This window comes from Nerophis ophidion, linkage group LG11 (genome assembly GCF_033978795.1).
Source record: "Nerophis ophidion isolate RoL-2023_Sa linkage group LG11, RoL_Noph_v1.0, whole genome shotgun sequence".
Classification (NCBI taxonomy): domain Eukaryota; kingdom Metazoa; phylum Chordata; class Actinopteri; order Syngnathiformes; family Syngnathidae; genus Nerophis; species Nerophis ophidion.
The window spans coordinates 54,848,079-54,873,362 of NC_084621.1; the positions used below are offsets into that span (position 1 = coordinate 54,848,079).

Sequence of the window (25,284 nt, forward strand, 5' to 3'; positions counted from 1 at the left end):
TAAATGATTATTTGGTGTACTAGTAAATGGAGCAACAATGCATTCCATGTTCTCTTTCATTTACTTGCACAATTAAGTTAAAATGCTGTATATTTACCTGCAAACTATCTTGAGTATTTATTTTGTTTTGCATATCAGATCTTGATCATTAAATACGATAAAATACCCACTAGCAATTTGTTGAGAATTGAAAATGTATTTGCAATTAGCGTGATAACACATTGCAAATCAGTGAAATGAGAATAACACAACTATAATAATAATCTGACTTGTTAAGTCGTTAATCGTGAAAAGGAAAGAAATTGTGTGTTTTACACCAGGCACCACCTAGAACACTGAAAAACAACACATAAAGGTGGCAATGAATGGGGGAGATGGGCCCACATCAATATTTTAACAGGGGCTCAGAATTCCTTGGAACGGCCATGGGTACACCTACCACAGTGTGACAATCACAATAGTTGGCATAATAGAAAATTAACACAAACTATCAATATTCATGACTTTCAGTTTTTTTTACCCACAAAACTGGCTAAATTTTTATCATCGTAACACTTACTATGCTAGCAAGATAGAAGCAAGTAACAATATCAATGACTTTTAGTTTTTTACCAACACAACTGGATCAAAGGCTTCATGCTAACACTTGTGATATCTTAGCACTTTAGTTGTATACCTTATAACATTGGCTAAAATCCTATCATGAAAACTCTTAGTGTGCTTGCAATATAACACAAGTAGCAATATGTACAGTATGTCTTTTAGTTCTATAGTTACAAAATTGGCTAAAATTCCACACTGCTTACACTCCCATTAGCAAAATAGCACTGGGCAACAATATCAATGAACTACTTTACACCCCACGTGCTAACATACTCCCTGAACTGCTCATTTAGCAAGTTAGAATTGTAATTCTAATTCTACTTCCTGTTTGCAACCTCAATACAGATTCATGGAATGGAGTCGGAATTTTGGAGACATTGTCAATTCAATATTGGTTTATTTTCTACTTGCCGTGTACACTGAGCGGATTTAGGCAATGAGTTAATTGCTTTTCATAATAAAAACTCAGAGGGTAATCTTGTACATGTATTAAACAAATAGTGGAAGGCATAAATAAAAAACTTCAAATGTCAAATGTAAAAAAATTAAATAAATGCACTCACCAACCATATCAGGAATTAATACCAAACAATGGCTGCATTAAAAGTTCTGTCATTACACAATAATGTTCAATTATGAAGCTGGTGGTTTTAATTTACAGTGGTGTAGTTAAACTAATACAAATAACTACCCCGTAAGTAAAAAGCACTTTGCATATATTTAAGTGCAGTATATGTCAGTAACAGTATTAAAACAAATTAAGAATTATCATCTTTCTAAAATATTTATTACAGCCCTTTTTTGGAAAATAGATGTACCTAATGACTCAAATGATTGTGTCTACTTTGGCAGTCGATTTGTTCTCCTTGTTAAGCCTCTTGTTGACTCCACTGAAGTACTTATCTCTGAAGCCGTTGTGTCCCTGGTAGGGGGAGAAGCGAGGGTCCGCCTGGCTGTCTAGATCCTGTGAAGAAACAAACAGAATTTTAGGCTGCCTGATTGCCTCTCACATTTGTCATTTGAGTTATAAAGATTAGAGTACATGGATCAAACTCCATGCCCACTGTAATTATATATAACCTCCCCAAAGGTGAAAACGTTCAGAATAAATAGTGGTACTACAAAATGAACAAAATATGTGTATGTTGTGGGGCTGGGCGATATATCGAGTTTGTAAGATATCGATATATTTTTAAACATGATATGAATTAAGAAAATATCGTAATATCAATATAATTTATTTCACGTTAAAATGACCAAACACCGCTTATTTGTTGTGTTCCTTGGGCTACTAAACCCCTCCCCTTTCTTCTTCCAAGACGTGCTTGCACGTATAAGAACATCCATGATTGGTTGGTTGTTTACAATGATGAGTCACGATTGGTTGAGATTAAGGCAAAACAATATGGGCAGGTCGTGGAACCAGAAAGGGAAATCACAACAGACATCCTAAATGACAACGAGAGAGTTGTAAAAGGGAAGAGGGAATATTCAAGTGGGCGATTTATATATTACAAAAAAATAGTGGAAGATGGCAGAGGGATTCACTTCTTTTAGCGACGTAGACTACGTTGAGGAACCCCACAATGTGTCTACTTGGCTACATTTGGACAAATGTATGCGTCTGGATAAAACATTAATTTGACTGGTTTATCATGTAAACCCAAATCTAAACTGTTCTCGAGTTGCCAGGCATATTTTGCATGAGAAATGCTGCCTAAAATGTAGGCCAAAGCCAGAGCCGCACAATTAAGTAAAGTCACTTGCTTGGCGCTGACCAGAACCGTACATGTAAGACAGTCCATTACATCGTCGACTGGGAATTAAAGACTGCCTGCCTGCAAATGTATTTTTTATTTGAGTTTGATATATGTTGTATTATTTGCACAGCTATGTTATTTACTTTACGTAGAAATAATATTTTTCTATTTTATTTGTCAATTATCCTGCGCTCCATTAAAGAGTTTTATTTTCTGTGCTGTTAATACCCATCTTGACTAACTGGGTTAATAAAAGTGCCAATGTCTGTTTTCAGTAAAGTTATCATTCACTCCAATTTGAGTGAATTTCGCTCAAAAATTAATATCTTCATATGTATACTTTCACCGGAAATTATATCGAATATCGAGATAAGTAAACATATATCAGGATATACTTTTTCGTTGTACTTTGTATGTTGTACTTTCTTTTGCTTGATTGAGAAGTTTGACATCTTAAAGAAGTTAATCCATGTAAGGCTTTAAAAAGGCAAATGGATGGCACAAAAATCCAAAAGTCTTATTTTTCCATTGTGGTCTCACATTTTAAATTACGATCAACATGCTGATTTATGTCAGCCATGTCTACCAGTTACAGATGCTTTCAGACAAACAGTGTTGGCTGTAAAGTAGCCACAAGAAAAGAGAGAGATGAATTAAATACGTTGAGTGGAAGCGATGACTCAAATTGCTGGGCCTGTAAATCGTCAACACCTTACTTTTTTCCTCCTCACTAATGTAGCCATGCAACCCAGGATTCGAATGTTATGCCCCTAAAGCCTTACACATGTTCATACATAAAAGGTGTACACATGAAAATCACTATTACAACAACTAAACAACAAGGTTGCTGGCAGCATCATGCGGTATGTTTTTGTCAGTTGCAAGTAAGCCTGGGGTGTTTACAAATTTTGCTTTCTAATTAGTATTTTTTACCATTACATTTAGAAGGTCAGTAGCTCAACTATCCTAAATTATTAAACAAAAAAAAATAGAGTGTCAAGCTGTTAGCAAAAATATTGAATATATTGTTCAAAAAACTGGGTCAAGTGGTTTGTTTTGTTGTCTTTTTGTTGCCATCACTTTTCAATAAACTTGGCACACTGGCTCATTTTGTCCATGTTAAGGGCTCATCTTTATCATTTGACTCAAACTAAATATTCCCACACATGACAATTGGCTTTGCAGTAATAGTTTTTCTTCCTAATTATTGTTACATTGCGCAGCTTCTCACTAACGAGTCATGACAACCGAGGCTCAGAGTGAACCCTCTTGCAAAGTGAGAGACAACAAAAAAACACACACAGCTATTTTTAATTGATTTATTCACTATCAGCTAAGGTCTGGTTAAAAGTGGATCTTAACTCAGGGTAGTGTTTTTTTTTTTTTAAATAACTAAAATTCACACAACAGTCATGTCTCAAGGAAAAACTTTCAGACATCTGGTGAAAAAACTGAAGTAAAATAGCATTTTAATCTTTCAGAATGACACCGACCCTAAGCAAACAAAATCAACAAAAAAATACCCATAATAATTGTTTTATCATGCTTTGGAATGGCCAGTCAAAGCCCAGACCAAAATCTGTGAGTAAAAAAAATCTCCACTTGTGTTAATCACTATAATGGCTGCGTGTTGAGTCATTTTGAATGGCTAGTAACTATAAACAGTATACATAGTAATCTGTACAGATTACTTGAAAATATATTGTCTCTTGCTATTAGGGCTGTGTTTGGGCTGTGTTGTCATTTTATGATTTTATTTTGTATATTTAAAACACTTCCTTGTGGTACACGTAATATGTAATGGTAGTTCTTTGTTCAAAATGTTGCATAGATTATGTTTTAGAGACCATCTTCAAGCCGCTTTCTGACTGTCTCCTCAGAATGTGTCTTATTTACGTGCAAACACCCTTCTCCAGGCTAAACCCCCTTCAGCTGTGTCTACACTCCATCACCCAGGTTGTAGTTTTTAGTCCCTACATATGGAGTCTACTAACAAATATGACACTTTTTTATTACAAATGACAACAGCGGAGGATGTATGAGCCAGTTTGCCCCAAAACAAGAGGAAAGAGAAAAATAATTTACTACAACTGATAGGTTGATTGGCAACACTAAAATTGGCTCTAGTGTTTGAATGTGACTGTGAATGTTGTCTGTCTATCTGTGTTGGCCCTGCGATGAGGTGGGGATTTGTCCAGGGTGTACCCCGCCTTCCGCCCGATTGTAGCTGAAATAGCCGCCAGCGCCCCCCGCGACCCCAAAAGGGAATAAGCGTTAGAAAATGGATGGATGGATGATTAAAAATGATGGACTCACGTGAACCCTCAACCACATAAGGAGATGTGAGCTGATTTAACTAAGGCAAAACTACGTCACTAAAGTCTCAATTTCCAAACAGCTCGTTTCGCATTTTTAGGACCTATGGGGAACCCAAATGCAGAAACACAGGTACCAACAGGTAATAAATGTTGGTTTTGCATAACATGACCTCTTTAAAAGTCTGCAAGAAACATGAGAGGTACACCCTGATTGTGCTACGGGTGACATGGTGATAAGAGAGGGGTGCCAACATAGTTTGCTCCAAGAAGAGAGCAAATGGCCCAAAAATGTTGCCATCATTCAAAAGTAAAAAAGACAGACATTGTGGTGAAATGTTTGCACTGTCACAATATCGCTACATCAATGAAACAGCACATTAACAAAATAATCCTGCATAATAAGAGCAGCAAACTATCAGAAACATGGTAAAAGTCTATTTAGGTAGCTATTTCTTAGCTCACCTGTATGGTATAACACATGTTTTATTTGTGTTTTATCCACAGTTTGAATGTAAATGCTATCAAGTTGTTTGTCCAAAAATCAAACCTTTTATACTCCAATTAACACCTTTTAAATATGTATGTGGTAAATTGTTAAATACACTGTGAATGAATTTATCATACTATATCAGAGTTTAATTTGGTTCTTTCTTTATTATGGTTTTAGGTTATACTGTTGTTTTACCCTTTTTAAATATAAGTAATATACCGTGATGCAATACATGTCAATGTTATGTGCATTTGGAAGAAAAAAGAATAAAGTCCATCAGAAAAATCCCTATTACAACTACTTTCCTAAAAAGACAAAAATATTTTTTTTATTTGTTTACTCGATTATTTGACTGCTCTGCAAAATTAATTAATGACAAAATTAATTGATGACTAAACTAATTGATTGCTGCTGCCCTACATAATGCTGGAAAAATTGTTGAAGTGTGAGAGAGATTTTAGTTACATTTTGCATTTTTCTGACAATAAAATGATATGTAGAGAGATTATTTTCCTTATGCCAGAAGGAAACAAGAGATGACTCATGTGGTTACTTATCAAACAATGGTGTATGCACAGCAAAGTAATACACTTGGTCCCATTTTACATGAACTGCGTTATATCTTTGTGACTGAGCATGCTCACACACACTGTAATGAACACACACGTTGTTACTGTGCATGTGTTCCTGTAATGTATAATACCAAAACATAACTAACTACAGCATGCTATCAAATGTCCTTAGATTAATTCATGCAAACACAATTCCACTTTTAAGTTGCACGAGGAAACAATATGCTTGACGTATGCTTAACACATTATGTTTCCAACAGAACATACATGCACACATTGTACACAAGCTCAGTCATTTAGATTCCTATATGAATGGAGTCTTCATGCACACTTTATATGTAGATAAGTGCCCTCCTAAAACACACCTTGGGTTCTCTGACCTTCTCCATGGTGATCAGGCGGCGGGACGTGTGGCTTGATAACGTCTGCTCACAGTTGCTAATGAGCCGTAGACATGGATGAAGGGGAACCATCTCCTCACAGTATCTGCAAGTATATATCAGTGTCCAATTACAAGCAGAGGCTCAAAAGACAATAAAATATGAAATACATTTTAATTATTATATATTACCGTTGCGCTATAGACAATATAAAATATATAAATTAGGCAGACAATAGTTTTAATGCATCCATCCATCAATTGCCTACCGCATGTCCCTACTATTACTATACTACTACTAACCATATCCCTAACCCTATAATGATATTTTTATTTTGGCATTCTAGCTGTGTCCCACAAATTTGACAGCGACAAGCAAACAAACATGTCCTTAACGCAATGGAGCACTCGCTAGCGGCTAACGCCCCTTCACAACGCAAAGTCACTTCTAAGTCAGCAATCCTCGCCTCCATATTATTATCACTGGAGAATGAATAATAGCTAAAATGTTACACTCCACATAGTAGGAGGATATGCTAGCCGCAAGCTAGAGCTCTTGAATTATGTTAACAAAAGTGGGCAAATCGATACAACTATCTACAGTAATGATACGAGGTGCAGTGTTAGTATATAGTCGATACTGCAGTGGTTAGATCAATAGTTCTTATTATAAAAAAAAAAAAAAATGGCTGTTTTTGTTATGGTTTACAAACAGCATCCATCCATCCATTTTCTACCACTTGTCCCTGAGGAAACAAATCTCTGGACACAGGAGAACTTTAAATGCAAAGAGTAATGATTTAAATCAGGGCCAATAATAACAAAAAAAGGTCATTCATATTGTTCAATCAATAAAACAAACTTTGTTTGTGTAGCAGTTTTCATTCATATAAAATGTAGCACAAGGTGCTCTACATTTCAAAACATTTGAAAACCGGTGCCTCCCTCCGTCATTACACAATCACAGGTTAAAACAGTCACCCCCACCCCCAATCAAAACCCATTTTCTCTCTACCAAACACATGCACACATACTAAAAGTTATGTAAATACACATGCCACTGACCACGGACGAACCAGGTGAGAAAACACTATCTTAAGGAGCTAAGTGCACCAGGAGATGCATGATGAGGGGCCACGACCGCAGCGACCCAGATCCAGGACACACAGCAAGGCACCATGGAGTCCTCTCGACGAGGAACCTATGAGGCACAGCCAGACCTACAGCAGCCGTGGCACATCAGATCTCCCAGTGAACAGGGCACCCGCTGAGAAAATGCTGGACTTAACTATACAACTAAAATATATTAAAATTATGAAATAAATGAACATCCATTCATCCATTAATATATTAATTTGATACAATACAATAAGTGAAATTAAAATTACATATACCGTATTTCCTTGAATTGCCGCAGGGCATATAGTATGCGCCTGCCTTTAATTACTGCCGGGTCAAACTCGCTTCGCAAAATAATTAGCGCATGCTTAGTATTACTGCCTGGTCAAACTCGTGACGTCAGGAGTGACACTTCCCCTGTCATCATTTTCAAAATGCAGGAGGCTGATTTCAATACCGATAATTTGATATCGCATAAAGGGAAGAAGATTAAGAGCTATTCAGTAGGATTTAAGGTCCGAGCTTACATCACACTCAAATTTTTACTGCATGCCTTTGGTAAGTGACGGAGTGAGAAGAGGTTTTAAAATAATTAGCGCATGCTTACTTTTACCGCATGCATTTGGTAAGCGCAGGAGCGAGAAGGGTTTTAAATTAATTAGTGCCCCGGCGGCAATTTAAGGAAATACGATATATGTGGTTGTAAAATAAATAAAAGTAATTAAATTGGTATGTGGTAAATAAAAGCTAATAAATATTAGATATACAGAGAGTTAAACAGATAATACAAATTATAAGATGAATAACAATATTAATCAAACACCTATTTAAAAAGGTGGGTGTTGAGCTTATTTTTAAAAATCATAACATTCTCTGCTAACCTGAAGACCTCCGGCAGGCTTTTCTACAAATGGGGGGCGTAATAATGTAACGACGCCTCCCTGTGGGTATGGGTCCGGACTTATGGAATAATTAGGAGGACGGACCCGGAAGACCTCAGGGACTACGAGGGCTCATATGATAAAAGTGACTCGGAAAGATAAGAAGGCCCAGGACCACTAAGTCATTTAAAAAACAGTAAAAAAAAATCTAAATTGATTCTGAAACGCACGGGGAGCCAATGCATTGATTTTAAAACCGGTGTAATATAGGCTTGCCTTCTAGTCCTTGTTAGCACATCCTCGTTGTAGTAGTTTTGGAGGTGTTACACCTAAAACTAATATTAAAGTATCAAAACAACAGAAGAAGAAGGCGTATTCAATTATAACAGAAGTGCAGCTACCACCATGTTATAACAGGAAGTAACCAACTATCAACAGTAAATTAACAGGGCGATTAATAATAGTTTTGAGAAAATAATACAACCGAAATAAGACAACATTTTACCACATACAGTTGAGGTCAAAAGTTTACATACACTTGTAAGGAACATAAGAAACTGTCTTGAGTTTCCAATAATTTCTACAACTCTTATTTTATTAATAGAGTGATTGGAGCCCACACTTGTTTGTCACAAAAAATATTCATAAAGTTTGGTTATTTTATGAACTTTTTTATGGGTCTACTGAAAATGTGACCAAATCTCCTGGGTCAAAAGTAAACATACAGCAGTGTTAATATTTGGTTACATGTCCCTTGGCAAGTTTCAATGCAATAAGGCACTTTTGGTAACCATCCACAAGCTTCAGGCAAGCTTCTGGTTGAATTTTTGACCACTCCTCTTGACAAAATTGGTGCAGTTCAGCTAAATGTGTTGGTTTTCTGACATGGACTTGTTTCTTCAGCATGGTCCAAACAGTTAAATTTGTGTTTTATCTGACACCAATACTTTCCCCCAGAAGGTCTTATCCATGTGATGTCAGATGTCAGATAAAACAAACACATTTTTTGTGACAAAAAAGTATGTGCTCCAATCACTCTATAAAACAAAAAAGAAATTATTATAAACCCAACACAGCCATGACAATGTCCTTCACAAGTGTATGTAAACTTTTGACCGCGACTGTATATACAGTACCCAGCCAAAATAGGAGACTTTGTAACCCGTTTTTAAATGGTTCTAATATTTATAATAATAATACATTATAATGTATATGATTATCACAGGAGATTTTTGGCCATAACGCTAAACACTGTTTTATATCATACAATAATATTAATGTAGTCGGTATAGATTAAATTACCATCTAATTATGTTGTTGCCTATTTAATAACAAATTAATCATCCATTGTTCCAAATTAAACAATACTCAATTTCTCAGGAGCACACACCTTTTTTCTCGGGTACAGTATGTCAGTCATCATTTGTCAGTAACTAGTAATTTGACTGCTTCACAACTGAAATGACTGATGCTCAGTAACCTCTCTTGATGATTTCTATTCGGCCATTTATGAGAATTTTTTGACGTGATGTAGGCAGATTGCCATTGCTGCAATCACACTCAAAGCTGTAGATATGTACACACATCGGGGTAAAAAAAACATGGTATCAGTCATATAGATCCTCGGATTAAGCCCAAGAAACAGACCACGTTTGGGCTTCTACACACAGACGCATACAAAAGCACGCAGGGGTCAGCATGTACACCACACAGACAGACACAGTTGACATATATCTGACTTGCATGGCCTCAGACGTTTATTTTGGCTCTGCTCTGACAGACAGAGTCAAGCACTAGTAGATGAGTAGCCAAGACAAATGTGTGAACATGATGACACACGTGTGGTTGTAAAGGAGGCCACACACATCCATACATACTGTATGTGTGAATTTGTGCTACATACACCAACACACACAATTGAGGAGAGATATAAGCTTCAAAGGTTACTAATGTTTATGTATTCGCTGACATGTACACAAACACTTGCAGGAAAACCCTACGGATGCAAGATTATGTCATCCTCATTTCTTCAGGGAAAAACAAGTTTTATCCCTGCTCGGTTTTCTTCCACAAATGTCTTTTGTTGCTGTTTGTTGTGGTTTTTAGTCCTAGCTGTACCAAGTAACACCTGCAAATGCAGTCAGAGCTAACTTTGTTTCATGTAGCTTTGGAGCACGAAAAAGTGCTCACGGTTTTTCAGTCGTGGTTTAACCGAGCCCTTATGTGACCCACCTGCATATTACGCACTGTAAATACTGTAACTTACACATGTATACACATACTGGAAAATTTTACAGAAATGGCAGTTACAGTGTTGGAGAGAAAACTTTTAAGGGAAACTATGCTGAAAAACTTTACTGGTTCTTGTCTTTGCAGTATTTATTACACAAAACCAACATCAAGCTTGTATAGTTCTGTTGTGTGCTGTTGTTGGTGTGAGTATGCCCCCTGCTGATAGTTTATAGTACTACCCTACAAGTTGAATTAAAAGTTTAAAACAAGAAAAACTAAATTATAACTAATCATCAGTGACCTTATCTATACCAGCCCTAATGTCATTGTAAAATGGTGACCAATAGTGAAGCGATATTCAACAAATGGCTACTATTATTTTATAGAAGTACTCTATGTCATGATGTGATGATGTTATAAGTACAATCACTTACTCGGGTCGATGAACAGGCAGCCAGTAGACCACCCTCCCTCCAGTGACCAGGTGATGCGCAGAAAAGTTTAACAGGTCAGCTAAGATGTCACTCAATTGGTAGGACTGTGACACAGCCACATGTGAGTCAGCATAGCTGGAATTAACAACATATTTGGAATACACCTGCAATTTATCCGCATTACCACTGAGGTAAAATATCAGAGGAACTTACATGCTATCCGGAGGTTTTCCAGTGTCTTTATGGGAGCCCGTTCTTCTTGTAGACTCACGTATACCATATGGAGCTGAATATAGATGAGAATAGATTATGAGCCTACATTGTCATTATATGTCTTGAACACAACAATGACATTTAACAAAGTATGCAATTGGTGATGCAATGCCACAGGTTGCTTCGTATGTAAACATTGTAATGCAACATGCAACAAACAACTGCATTCCATTCTGCATTATGAGAAAACAACCGTAGCGGTCGGGACAGTACTTTTCACATGTGAATCGATACAGTATCAATTCCCAGTAATTGGGAATCGACAACAGACTCAACGGTACCAATTTTCACTACGTTTTGTGCGTTCAAATGTGTAAAACATGTTTAACTTAGTTTTTTAGTTATTTCTTTTGTTGTTATCTTGTTTTCCTACACTTATTGTATGTGTTTCATTTGCAAGTATTATGTAGTACACCTTTGTCTACAGTTGCAATTTCAAGATGTTAGAGGGTAGAGTGTATAGACCTTAGCCAGGAAGTTGTCTTTGCAATTAAGTTGAATCTACCACTCTTTTCTTTTATTGAGCTCTATAAAAGGTTCACACTGTATTTTATTGTATTTATTACACACAAGCTGTTTGTAACATGCATCTTATAGTTTTGATTACCAAATTTGAAGGTGTTTAAGTCACCATCCAAAATTGCTAATGATAATTGGTAGCATGTCTATTGCAAATCCAATGTAAATTACCACTGAGCTTGCGCATTTTGAAAAGTGTCACATTACTGTATACTTGTGAGCGCCTTTGTCTTGCTTTGGTGGCATTGAAAATTGTAATATTACTTAGAGGCAGTCCAGCTGACATCACTGTGAGTTCTTGACTGCTTGTTTCCCGGCCAAGTGTTTGAGCCGATGTCATTTCGCATGCAACAAAGGTATCAAAATATGTTTGTTTTTATGTGAATCTGTGCTTGGTAATACCAACGAACTTCAGTCAGTACCTTTTAAAAGTACCGCATTCAGTACATATCCTGACAGTGGTGTAGAACTGCACAGCAACATTTACCGAAATGACTACAAACACCATGGAAACGTCCAACTGTATAAAATTACCCATATTGTTGAATAAATACCTATTTGACGGTGTGAATTAATACTTAGCTTATTATTGTGGTAAAAGCAGAATTACTGAAATGGTATATATATAATGTTGTATTTCCAATGTATAATTTATTAAGCCTAAATGACCGAAATAAATAAATTACATCGATGCAACAATAAAATATAAATTAACATACGATCGGTAATGATGGCATCAAAAAGTGGGGTCTTCCTCCAAACATGCTTGGAAGCGTCAGACACCATCACGTCTACAAACGTCTTCTCTGTTCCGTATTGTCGCAGGTTGGCTCGAATGTTTTCATCTGGTCCACGCCACTTTTGGTTTTTACGGCTTGACCTCCCTGGAAGAACAAGAAATCAGCACTACAGTTAAACAAGACCTTAAATATTTTCACATTTGAATTAAAATGAACTCAATAAAAAAAGACAAAAATTACACAAAAAAATACCTTTGCCGTGGATAGTGTTGTAATCAATATCTGATCCACACACGTAGGCTCCGAAATGAGAACATGCGACCAGCAAACTTCCTTCAAAACATCAAGAAAGGATACGTATGTACAGTTAAAAGTCTGTCTTAAATTCGTGAAAATATCTTTAAATTCATGTTTACGGTCTTTGCATGAACTGCAAAAGACAACTCACCAGTACCAACAAATGGATCAAAGACAAGGTCGTGCTCTTTGACCCGAGCATGGTTGGCCATGATGAATGAGAGGCATGCATCCATACTGGTGTTTCCTATAAAGTGTCGCTTCTTCACACTGTGCGAACGAATCAGTTCACGTTGACCATCTGCTATCTGTGTCGGTAAACAAGGGTAAGGTAAAGAAACGGCAGTAAGATGGACGTGTTGATGCTTTCATGCACTTTTTCAAAGCTACTCTTCATCTGCTTATTTATTTTATACTACAATAGTACCGCAACGTAACAGTGTTTTGAGTAAAGATCTGTCTCAAATTATTATGCTTTAAGTTGCAAGCAAAAGTTACAAGCATCTTCATCATTATATGGCATAGCAAATGCCGAAGTTGAACCCTGTAGGATACGACAAAAACATCCTATTTCTTGCCATTTTGCTTTTAATTTGTCTCATCAATCATGGCATTGGCATCAGCGATATTTTGTTTTAGGGTATTGAAAACATGTGTAAATGTATTACTCAAGCCTCTACTGCAGGGGTAGGGAACCTATGGCTCTAGAGCCAGATGTGGCTCTTTTGATGACTGCATCTGGCTCCCAGATAAATCTTAGCTGACATTGCTTAAGACGATAAGTAATGAATAATTCCGCTGGTAATCACGATGTTAAAAATAACGTTCAAAATATAAAACATTCTCATGCATTTTAATCCATCCATCCGTTTTCTACCGCACCTGTTCAAGAAATAATGTTAAATTAGAAGCTTTTTTATACTCTTAAAATGTTGGTCTTACTTAAAAAATGCACGCATTTGGTTGTATTTGGTGTTAAAAAATATGATAAGGCTCTCACGGAAATACATTTTAAAGTATTTGGCTTTCATGGCTCTCTCAGCCAAAAAGGTTCCCGACTCCTGACCTAGGAACTCCAAAATTATTATCAGCTCAGTTTTGACCAAAATTGAGTTACTGGGTTTTGCCTTTGGACGGGAGACCTAAGCTTTAATGTCAAGAAAGGAAGCTTGGATATACTTTATAATACACAGTGTACAGCTAATTCTTTTTGGTGAATTCTTTCAAGTGAAAACTTAAATATGTGCTTTTAATTAATGAACATTTGGAAGTACCGTTAGGTATGTTCTACGAATGATGTTGTTGCATCACGCTCTGTGTCAGGTCCACGTCATATGCCCTATTTTCGCTGACATCTTGAGGGCAACCACAATTACCTTGCTGCACGGACGCTCAACAGCGCTTTAAGTAACATGCTGTCAGACACTTATCAAGTAACTTTTGCTCCAAATAAGGCAGGGGTAGGGAACCTTTGGCTCTAGAGCCAGATGTGGCTCTTTTGATGACTGCATCTGGCTCTCGGATAAATCTTAGCTGACATTGCTCAACACAATAAGTAATGAATAGTTCCACTGGTAATCAGTATTAAAAATAACGTTCAAAATATAAAAAATTCTCATGCATTTTTATCCATCCATCCGTTTTATACCGCACCTGTTCAAGAAGTCAAGAATGGTAAGAAGTATTTTGTTCATTATTAGTTAGCTTCAGACTAAAAATTTTATTAAAAAGAATAACAGATGTGTTATACCCTAATGTTGGTTTTACATAAAAATGCAGACATTTAGTTGTATTCAGTGTTAAAAAAATATTATATGGCTCCCACGAAAATACATTTTAAACTATTTGGCTTCCATGGCTCTCTCAGCCAAAAAGGTTCCTGACCCCTGCTCTACTGTATGTATACATCTATCTTTGTTCAATACATTCCCATCCATCCATCCATCCATTTTCTACCGCTTATTCCCTTTCGGGGTCGCGGGGGGTGCTGGCGCCTATCTCAGCTACAATCGGGCGGAAGGCGGGGTACACCCTGGACAAGTCGCCACCTCATCACAGGGCCAACACAGATAGACAGACAACATTCACACTCACATTCACACACTAGGGCCAATTTAGTGTTGCCAATCAACCTATCCCCAAGTGCATGATTTGGAAGTGGTAAAAAAATATTATATGGCTCCCACGAAAATACATTTTAAACTATTTGGCTTCCATGGCTCTCTCAGCCAAAAAGGTTCCTGACCCCTGCTCTACTGTATGTATACATCTATCTTTGTTCAATACATTGTATATTTAAAATAATCCCACAGAAAGAAGTTCAGGGGAAAGAGGTGGCCAGGAAATTGAGCCAACCCTTCTTCAACATGACCTTCTGTATTTCATTAAAAGAGCTAAAGCCTAAGTCTACACTTTTTTAACATATATGCACATATTTTTTTGTCTATCGATGTGTGTACTTGACTGAAAAAAAAACACTAAACCTGGCATGCCCAAACAATTTGCCTCCTGGGCCAAAGTGAAAATGTACCAATGGGCCGTGGGCCAAAACAGTGATTTTAGGCATAAAGCTTCACAATATTAGTGTAGTTTCATCTCATACCGTCATTATTTAAGGTAGTGGAGATTATCACATTCGATATGTTGCAACTTGTTAGCCTTATGGACATGCCATTTATCTTTCTGTAGGCTTAAAAGAGTATAAATATGTATTACATTTTGGGAAATTAACCTTTGGCGGGCCAAACGAAACCACTCAGTGGGCCCCACTTTGGGCAACCCTGCACTAAGCTAAAAAGTAAACTACCTGGAAAAACTGAAATTAAAAACTTTGATAACCATCGAATACATCAAACACATCTGCTCAATTAATTTAGTAATATATATATATATATATATATATATGTATTGTAATCAAAAAACTTTGTCGACACCCTGTGTTGTTAAGGAACACGGTCATGGGTCTAACGCAGTGGTTCTTAACCTGGGTTCAATCGAACCCTAGGGGTTCGGTGAGTCGGCCTCAGGGGTTCGGCGGAGCCTCCACCGTGGAGGTCAAGACACACCCGACTCACTGTGTAAATAAAAACTCCTCCCAATCGGCATATTATGGATACCCTCAAACAATGTCCCCTCTATGCGTGAGCAAACGCAAAAACTGCTTCAGCATTCAGTGGAGCACATGTGAGCACACCTGTCCCAAACCTGACTAAATAACAAATTAAATGTTTCATTATTATAATCAAATGACAGCTGTCATTTCCATGAGATTATTTTATAATATAAGTGTTTTGGCCCAATGACAATAACAAAAAATATTGTTTTTCATGAGCTGTGTACTAGTATTGTATGTCTGGGTGGAAAACGGAGAAAATTAACAGACTTTTTATTTTGCTGTGAAAATAAACACATTATTTTATTTGATCATTTATCATTCAAAATGACATGAGAGTGGCACTTGCCGAGGTGATGCCACGCATATCTGAACTGGTCTCGCAAAGGCAACAACAGAAGTCACACTGATTTGCAGGTGTGTAATTTGTTGTGAGTTCATGCACTGTCTTGGTTGTGTTCTTTGAACAAGGTGATGTTCATGCGAGGTTCATTTTGTGCACCAGTATAAAACACCATTTAACTTTGCCTTGAATTTGAAAACATTTTTATTTTTTTTTTTCCACTAAAGAAGGGTTCGGTGAATGCGCATATGAAACTGGTGGGGTTCGGTACCTCCAACAAGGTTAAGAACCACTGGTCTAACGGTATGGGATCCTCACAGTTTGGTTAATTTTAGGTAAAGCAAGGAAACACAATGCAAAACATTGAACTGTTTAACTGTTGTATCCAATTACTTTTACAATGAAGCATGGGAATGCAATTGCAATCTGGCGGCAGGTAATCTCCAATAAATACAATCTCTGGAAAAAAACATTGACGTTAGACAAGTTTGTGGAGGTGCAGTGCAACACCAAATTTACACTTCCTGTCTCTCACTTGAAATGTGTACCAAGTGGAAAATTAGTACAGTGCTCTCGGTTCTGTGCAGCTGTATACCGATTAAATCTGTATATGAATAATTACACACCAGGCAGTAACGCATGATTGCTCCAAGATGCTACCTACTGGTGTGAAGTTCAATTTAGTTAATGTGGTAAATGTGAATAGAAAACAGTAACTCTGTTGTAATAATTGGCAACGATTATCTTAGCGAAAGAAGCCAGTTTAACAATATATTGTTTGCATTGCATTAAACAATAAACAATGCCCAGAGCTGATATGCCAAAGACTGTACTTTGGTGCTATGTGCCATCACCATGATTTGGAAGATTTTACTTCAAATCACTGGTACTCGTCAAATATTGTATTCTGACTCCAGTCTTAAACTATGCATGCAGTATGAAGGCTACTGCATATGAAACGAAAAAGGGGTAGGATTAAATTAGCTTAGCTTCTTCCTACTATTTGAACTGTATGCATGTTTGAAATAACCATATCAAATATTTGTTTTGCAGTGAAATCTCACAGGTCTCTCACCATCGGCCAAAATATATGTAATCTGGATGCTCAGGGATGTTGTTGGGGTCAGTGCCGTAATCTTCCAGCAAACAGAAGATGTGCTGAGGGTTCTTTAGGCTTACTGCACCCTCAAATGAAAGATATTCCATTTCCTGCAGAGGGAATACACAACATAATAAATGTGAAGGTACATTCATTATAATTACATCTGCACATTTAAAGATAAACAGTACAAGAACTGTATTAAAATAATACCACCTCTACTGGACAAATGGTTGAAGACAATTATCAATGAGTAACTTAATGCTATACTTCTGTAAATATGTTATTAAATCAATACCTTCACAATAACAAAAATTATGATTTTAAGTAGCTAGTTACATGCAACTCTTGTATGGCATATATTGGGACGGTCTGCACACAAACACAAACACACACACACACACTCTGACAAATTTGAATACTCACATCAATACGTTTAATCCTCTCACTAAACTCCAGGGTTTTGTTGAAAGTGTAAACATTTATTCTGTATGTTGAGTCTTTGTGCATATATGGTGACTGCAGACAGAAAGATATGCAGGTTTAATGAAACTGAAATGATTGTTTCAACATTGCAGAGTAAAAATCTTACCAGTGATTTCACAGGATTGCGAAACGGCAGCGAAACGTCATCGTCACAGCGGCGGGCTCTTTCCGTTTTTATTTATGTCCGTTTTTACCAACTGAGGAACAGCGTCATGGCAGTGACGTTCCGCATCCTTCCGCTAAATATACGTAAAGCTTCTACATGTGCTGGTTCGCCGCAAAAAATCCATTCAATTTAGCTAAAATCTGATTGTATTGGACAGCAAGTGATGCACAAACACACATTAAAAATGATCTGCTTTACTTTCAAAATAAAATAGTTTGTTTTCAAGGCAATTCGTATTTTACACTTTGAAACATCCTACTGGGCGGGGACGAACATTAAGTCAACTTGTCAAAGGTTTACAGAAGTAGTTTCACCTTGTTGACACAAATGGATGAGGAAATGCTGATTCTAGAGGTCCAAAATTTAAGAAGCATATACCGGCATATCCCAGGTAGCTATTTGGGGGCCTGTGTCAGATGCCAGCTGATACAGGGGCTGGAAAAGCAGTGGAGTGGTTTGTATCAGTTGAATTGTGTGTGCGTGTGTGTACAATGCTTGCCAGGGATGATGATACTGTTCTGTTGTTGCTTGCGACAAAAAAAATTAAAGGCCTACTGAGACCCACTACTACCGAACACGTAGTCTGATAGTTTATATATCAATGATGAAATCATAACATTGCAACACATGCCAATACGGCCGGGTTAGCTTACTAAAGTGCAATTTTAAATTTTGCGCTGAAAACGTCTCGGTATGATGACGCCTGCGCGTGACGTCACGGATTGTAGAGGACATTTTGTGCCAGCAATCGTGCCCAGCTATTAAGTCAACTGTTTTCATCTCAAAATTCCACAGTTTTCTGGACATCTGTGTTGGTTAATCTTTTGCAATTTGTTCAATGAACAATGGAGACATCAAGAAGAAAGCTATAGGTGGGAAGCGGTGTATTGCGGCCGGCTTTAGGAACACAAACACAGCTGGTGTTTCATTGTTTATAATTCCCGAAAGATGACAATCAAGCTTTACTATGGAACAGAGATGTCAAGCGAATACGGTTGGATTGGACCACACACACAAAGTACAGTGTGTTATGTGTATTAATAAATAACATTTTATCATTCTGTATTCTGAAGGTGATCTATGTCGTGTGCTACTCCAGCATCAATATCAGCAGCGTCCTCCTGACCGTCACAGTCAGCGTCGGGTTCAAAGCAGTATGGCTCAATCGCTTGTTGCGGTTGGGCCTGGTCGAATGGTCCTGCCACCCCCACGGCTGCCACGGCGCCTTTCACAGCATCTTCCCTATCTGGATCGCTCAGAATGCCCTCTAGTCCTTTGTTTTTTTTAGTCCTTTACTCTCACTTACCTCATCCACGAATCTTTCATCCTCGCTCAAATTAATGGGGACATTGTCGCTTTCTCGGTCCAAATCGCTCTCGCTGCTGGTGGCCATGATTGTAAACAATGTTCAGATGTGAGGAGCTCCACAACCCGTGACGTCACGTACATATCGTCTGCTACTTCCGGTACGGACAGGGCTTTTTTATCAGCACCAAAAGTTGCGAACTTTATCGTCGATGTTTTCTACTAAATCCTTTCAGCAAAAATATGGCAATATCGCGAAATGATCAAGTACGACACATAGAATGGACCTGCTATCCCCGTTTAAATAAGAAAATCGCATTTCCGTAGGCCTTTAAGTTCTCGTTCTGCAAGGCAAAACTTGAGTCAAGTCAATGCAGTCACAGACGCGCTCGCCTGTGAGAATTGATGGACGTCAGTGTTTATGCCATAGATTTGCGCGAAATCATCAAAGTCTGCGCTATTTCGCTGCACGCCGGTGGCGCAACAGGATGGCAGTGGGGATTGCCGGCCGGCAGAGGAATTCGCATCCTGTAGAAATCAGAGTTTGGTAGTCACAGACCATGTTCTCCACTGGGTAGTTCAGTAAAGATGTTCTGAGCTCGCTGTGTGTCCGCCCGTGGCCCCCACAGTTCAAAAGCAGACCTAAACAAACAGAATCATCACCTCATCATCATGCCGAACATACCAAAAGGCATCGCAATGTAAAATAAATTCATAGGTGACAATAAATGAATACTGTGGAATAAGTACGTTAAGTAAAGCATGATGAAGAATACTGATTGATTTAAGAACGATAAGCATTTATGTTCTTACTTTGCACAAACAGATCTGGCCATGATGCTGCGGACATCTTCCTCTGTCAAATCATCTAGACACCAGAACGGAGCCTTGGAGAGATTGAGAGTCATAAGTACTTTTAATTTAGGAACAAAGTTCATCACATAGACAAAGATAAGAGAGGAAAGTTCTGTGGTCAGATGACACAAAAATTAAGCTGTTTGGCCACAATGGCCAGCAATATGTTTGGAGGAGAAAAGGTGAGGCCTTTAATCCCAGGCCCAAGCATGGTGGTGGTAGTGTTGTGCTCCGGGCCTGTTTTGCTGCTAATGGAACAGGTGCTTTACAGAGAGTAAATGGGACAATGGAAAAGGAGGATTACCTCCAAATACATCAGGACAACCTAAAATCATCAGCCAGAATGTTGGGTCTTTGGCGCAGCGGGTGTTCCAACAGGACAATGACCCCCAAACACACGTCAAAAGTGTAAAGGAATGGCTAAATCAGCCTAGAACTATGGTTCTAGAATGGCCTTCCCAAAGTCCTGACCTAAATGTGTGGAAAATGCTGAAGAAACAAGTCCATGTCAGAAAACAACAACTGTAGCTGAAGTGCACCAACTATGTCAGGAGGAGTGGTCTAAAATTCAACCAGAAGCTTGTGAATGGCAATCAAAAGCACCTTATTGCAGTGAAACTTGTCAAGGGACATGTAACCAAATATTAACATTGCTGTATGTATACTTTTGACCCAGCAGATTTGGTCACATTTTAAGTAGACCCATTATAAATTCATTAAAAAATACAAAAACTTCATGTATGTTTATTTGTGACCTACAAGTATGTGCTCCAATCACTCTATCACAAAAAAATAAGAGTTATAGATATTATTGATGGACAGCCATGACATTATGTTCTTTACAAGTGTATGTACACTTTTGACCGCAACTGTATATACTTAAAGTGTGTATATAACAGCCTAACGAGAGTGTTTGGATGTTTTTAAGCGTATTATAGGCAGAATAGAGATACTCCCATAGGTTCCACTGTTAGCAGACTTGTGATCGCATTTATATATTTAGAATGCATAAAAGAAAAACATGTGTGCTTGTCTTACATGAGAATTATGGATGATAGGCACCATTTTACAAAAGTGCAGTTTTCCTGATGTATCAAATACTTATGTCATGCAAAAAAAAAATGCTGATTAATTATTTTAAAATTATACAATGTGAATGAATTTATGTTTCATTTGCTTATGATAAATATTACAGACTTCTACATGTGTTACCCATTCATTAATAACAAAACTACCCTTTCTTTGAAGTTTCTCCCAGGATGGGAATTTCTTCCCCCTAAGAGCCAGCAGAGCTTCAATCTCCTGGAGAATAATGACCACAAACATTACAACATGTCCAGGGTGTAAAACGCCTTCCGCCCAAATGCAGCTGAGATAGGCTCCAGTGACCTCAAAGGAGACAAGCGGTATAAAATGGATGGATAAACGGTGTACAATAAAGTGGTTACAGCAACACACAGCTGGTGTATGCTCCATAATTAAATACCAAATACATTTTATGACGTAACTATTGCAGTCTGGCAAAGTGATAAATAACAAATAACTACCGCCTTAGTAGTAGTTTGACATAAATAAGGCTTCCAGTTCCAGCAGGTTGACTACAGGCGGGCTAAAGTCTGCAACTGCGTTAGCGGGCCGCTAGCACACGACGAACAAATGTCTCCTGCTTTTAACAAATATCAGAACTGTTATTGATGAACAAAATAGAAGGATGATGTAACGACAGTTTATCAACATTTACCGGTAACCTGAAGTCCAAATTGTCCTGAGCAAGATGTATTAAATACTGTAAGCGTGATCGTCTTGTAGGGTCTGCCATGTTTGTTGTTAACTCAAAATACGTCCGGCTGGAAACTAAAATGACTGAAAGAATGACCTACTGAGGCGCGTTTTTGCCATAAATGGCAAAACTGCAAATTGATTATCTTCTAAAAAAAAAAATTGAAAATGAATTTTACCTTTGCAGCCTCATTATACTAATGGCTGAATTGTATATTCATAAATATAAGTTTCTCAATACCCGACCTGTTTTTTGTGCCTTTAAAAAAATAATTAGAACTCGTTAACACATCTTACAACCAAAACGCTGTGAAAAACGATGATGCTATGTTCCAAATTTAAATTATTTACTATACTTGTGTGAGTCTATGGCTTTGTACTTCATTATATATATATATATATATATATATATATATATATATATATATATATATATATATATATATACACACACACACACACACAGTGGGGCAAAAAAGTATTTAGTCAGCCACCAATTGTGCAAGTTCTCCCACTTAAAATAATGACAAAGGTCTGTAATTTTCATCATAGGTACACTTCAACTGTGAAAGACAGAATGCGGGGAAAAAATCCAGGAATTCACATTGTAGGAATTTTAAATAATTTATTTGTAAATTATGGTGGAAACTAAGTATTTGGTCAACCATTCAAAGCTCTCACTGATGGAAGGAGGTTTTGGCTCAAAATTTCACGATACATGGCCCCATTCATTCTTTCCTTAACACGGATCAATCGTCCTGTCCCCTTAGCAGAAAAACAGCTCCAAAGCATGATGTTTCCACCCCCATGCTTCACAGTAGGTATGGTGTTCTTGGGATGCAACTCAGTATTCTTCATCCTCCAAACACGACGAGTTGAGTTTATACCAAAAAGTTCTATTTTGGTTTCATCTGACCACATGACATTCTTCCATGTGCTCTCTGGCAAACTTCAGACGGGCCTGGACATGCTTTGGCTTAAGCAGGGGGACACATCTGATACTGCAGGATTTGATTCCCTGTCGGCGTATTGTGTTACTGATGGTAACCTTTGTTACTTTGGACCCAGCTCTCTGCAGGTCATTCACCAGCCCCCCCCCCCCCCCCCCCCCCCCCCCCCCCCCCCCCCCGTGTGGTTCTGGGATTTTTGCTCAACGTTCTCATGATCATTTTGACCCCACGGGATGAGATCTTGCGTGGAGCCCCAGATCGAGGGAGATTATCAGTGGTCTTGTGTGTCTTCCATTTTCTGATAATTGCTCCCACAGTAGATTTTTTCACACCAAGCCGCTTGCCTATTGTAGATCCACTCTTCCCAGTCTGGTACAGGTCTACAATTATTTTCCTGGTGTCCTTCAACAGCTCTTTGGTCTTGGCCATAGTGGGGTTTGGAGTCCGACTGTTTGTGGCTGTGGACAGGTGTCTTTTATACGAATAACAAGTTCAAACAGGTACCATTAATACAGGTAACGAGTGGAGGACAGAAGAGCTTCCTAAAGAAGTTACAGGTCTGTGAGAACCAGAAATCTTCCTTGTTTGAGGTGACCAAATAGTTATTTTCCACCATAATTTACAAATAAATTCTTTAAAATTCCTACAATGTGAATTCCTGGATTTTCACATTCTGTCTCTCACAGTTGAAGTGTACCTATGATGAAAATTACAGACCTCTGTCATCATTTTAAGTGGGAGAACTTGCACAATCGGTGGCTGACTAAATACTTTTTTGCCCCACTGTGTGTGTATATATATATATTGCATTATATTTTAGTTACTTTATTGAGTTTACAATCCCCTGGCACTGATTTTTACTGTTTTTGTACTTATTTTGATTATTATTATTATCATTGCAGTTTATAAATAATGGTTAATAAAAATAAAAACAGGTTTAGAAAATAAAAATAAATACAAATATTCAGCTGAGTGTGAAGCGACTGGGATGGGAATCAGCACTTCCAAGTCCGTGTCCATGGTTCTCGCCCGGAAAAGGGTGGAGTGCTATCTCCGGGTTGGGGAGAAGACCCTGCCCCAAGTGGAGGAGTTCAAGTACCTCAGAGTCTTGTTCACGAGTGAGGGAAGAGTGGATCGTGAGATCGACAGGCGGATCGGTGCGGTGTCTTCATAATGCGGATGCTGTATCGATCCGTTGTGGTGAAGAAGGAGCTGAGCCGGAAGGCAAAGCTCTCAATTTACCGGTCGATAAACGTTCCCATCCTCACCTACGGTCATGGGCTTTGGGTTATGACCAAAAAGACAAGATCGCGGGTACAAACGGACGAAATTAGCTTTCTCCGCTGGGTGGCGGTGCTTCCCTTAGAGATAGGATGAGAAGCCGTAAAGCCGCTGCTCCTCCACATCGAGAGGAGTCAGATGAGGTGGTTCGGACATCTGGCCAGGATGCCACCCGAACGTCTCCCTATGGAGGTGTTTAGGGCAAGTCCGACCGGTAGGAGTCCACGGGGAAGATCCAGGACACGTTAGGAAGACTGTCTCCCGGCTGGCCTGGGAACGCTTTGGGATTTCCAGAGAAAAGCTGGACTAAGAGGCTGGGGAGAGGGAAGTCTTGGCTTCTCTGCTTAGGCTGCTGCCCCCGCGACCTGACCTCGGATACGCGGAATAAGATGGATGGATGGATATTCTCTTCATACCTAAATTTGATTATTAAAACATCCATCCATCATCCATCCATCATCTTCCGCTTATCCGAGGTCGGGTCGCGGGGGCAACAGCCTAAGCAGGGAAACCCAGACTTCCCTCTCCCCAGCCACTTCGTCTAGCTCTTCCCGGGGGATCCCGAGGCGTTCCCAGGCCAGCCGGGAGACATAGTCTTCCCAACGTGTCCTGGGTCTTCCCCGTGGCCTCCTACCGGTTGGACGTGCCCTAAACACCTCCCTAGGGAGGCGTTCGGGTGGCATCCTGACCAGATGCCCGAACCACCTCATCTGGCTCCTCTCGATGTGAAGGAGCAGCGGCTTTACTTTGAGTTCCTCCCGGATGGCAGAGCTTCTCACCCTATCTCTAAGGGAGAGCCCCGCCACACGGCGGAGGAAACTCATTTCGGCCGCTTGTACCCGTGATCTTATCCTTTCGGTCATGACCCAAAGCTCATGACCATAGGTGAGGATGGGAACGTAGATCGACCGGTAAATTGAGAGCTTTGCCTTCCGGCTCAGCTCCTTCTTCACCACAACGGACCGGTACAACGTCCGCATTACTGAAGACGCCGCACCGATCCGCCTGTCGATCTCACGATCCACTCTTCCCTCACTCGTGAACAAGACTCCTAGGTACTTGAACTCCTCCACTTGGGGCAGGGTCTCCTCCCCAACCCGGAGATGGCACTCCACCCTTTTCCGGGCGAGAACCATGGACTCGGACTTGGAGGTGCTGATTCTCATTCCGGTCGCTTCACACTCGGCTGCGAACCGATCCAGCGAGAGCTGAAGATCCCGGTCAGATGAAGCCATCAGGACCACATCATCTGCAAAAAGCAGAGACCTAATCCTGCGGTTACCAAACCGGA

At 38.9% G+C, this 25,284-nt stretch overlaps 1 protein-coding gene across 1 annotated transcript; it reads right to left on the reverse strand.

The window, feature by feature from the left end:
* Positions 1 to 980: 980 nt before the first annotated feature.
* trmt11 (tRNA methyltransferase 11 homolog) lies at positions 981 to 19,979 on the reverse strand. The gene is given in 12 exon segments (XM_061916274.1): positions 981 to 1,567; positions 6,124 to 6,229; positions 10,789 to 10,923; positions 11,002 to 11,074; positions 12,300 to 12,464; positions 12,573 to 12,653; positions 12,769 to 12,925; positions 17,147 to 17,281; positions 17,598 to 17,690; positions 19,688 to 19,750; positions 19,752 to 19,770; positions 19,942 to 19,979. Coding segments are annotated over 12 exon segments (1,188 nt in total). The 5' UTR covers positions 19,965 to 19,979; the 3' UTR covers positions 981 to 1,429.
* Between the last annotated feature and the right edge of the window lie 5,305 nt (positions 19,980 to 25,284).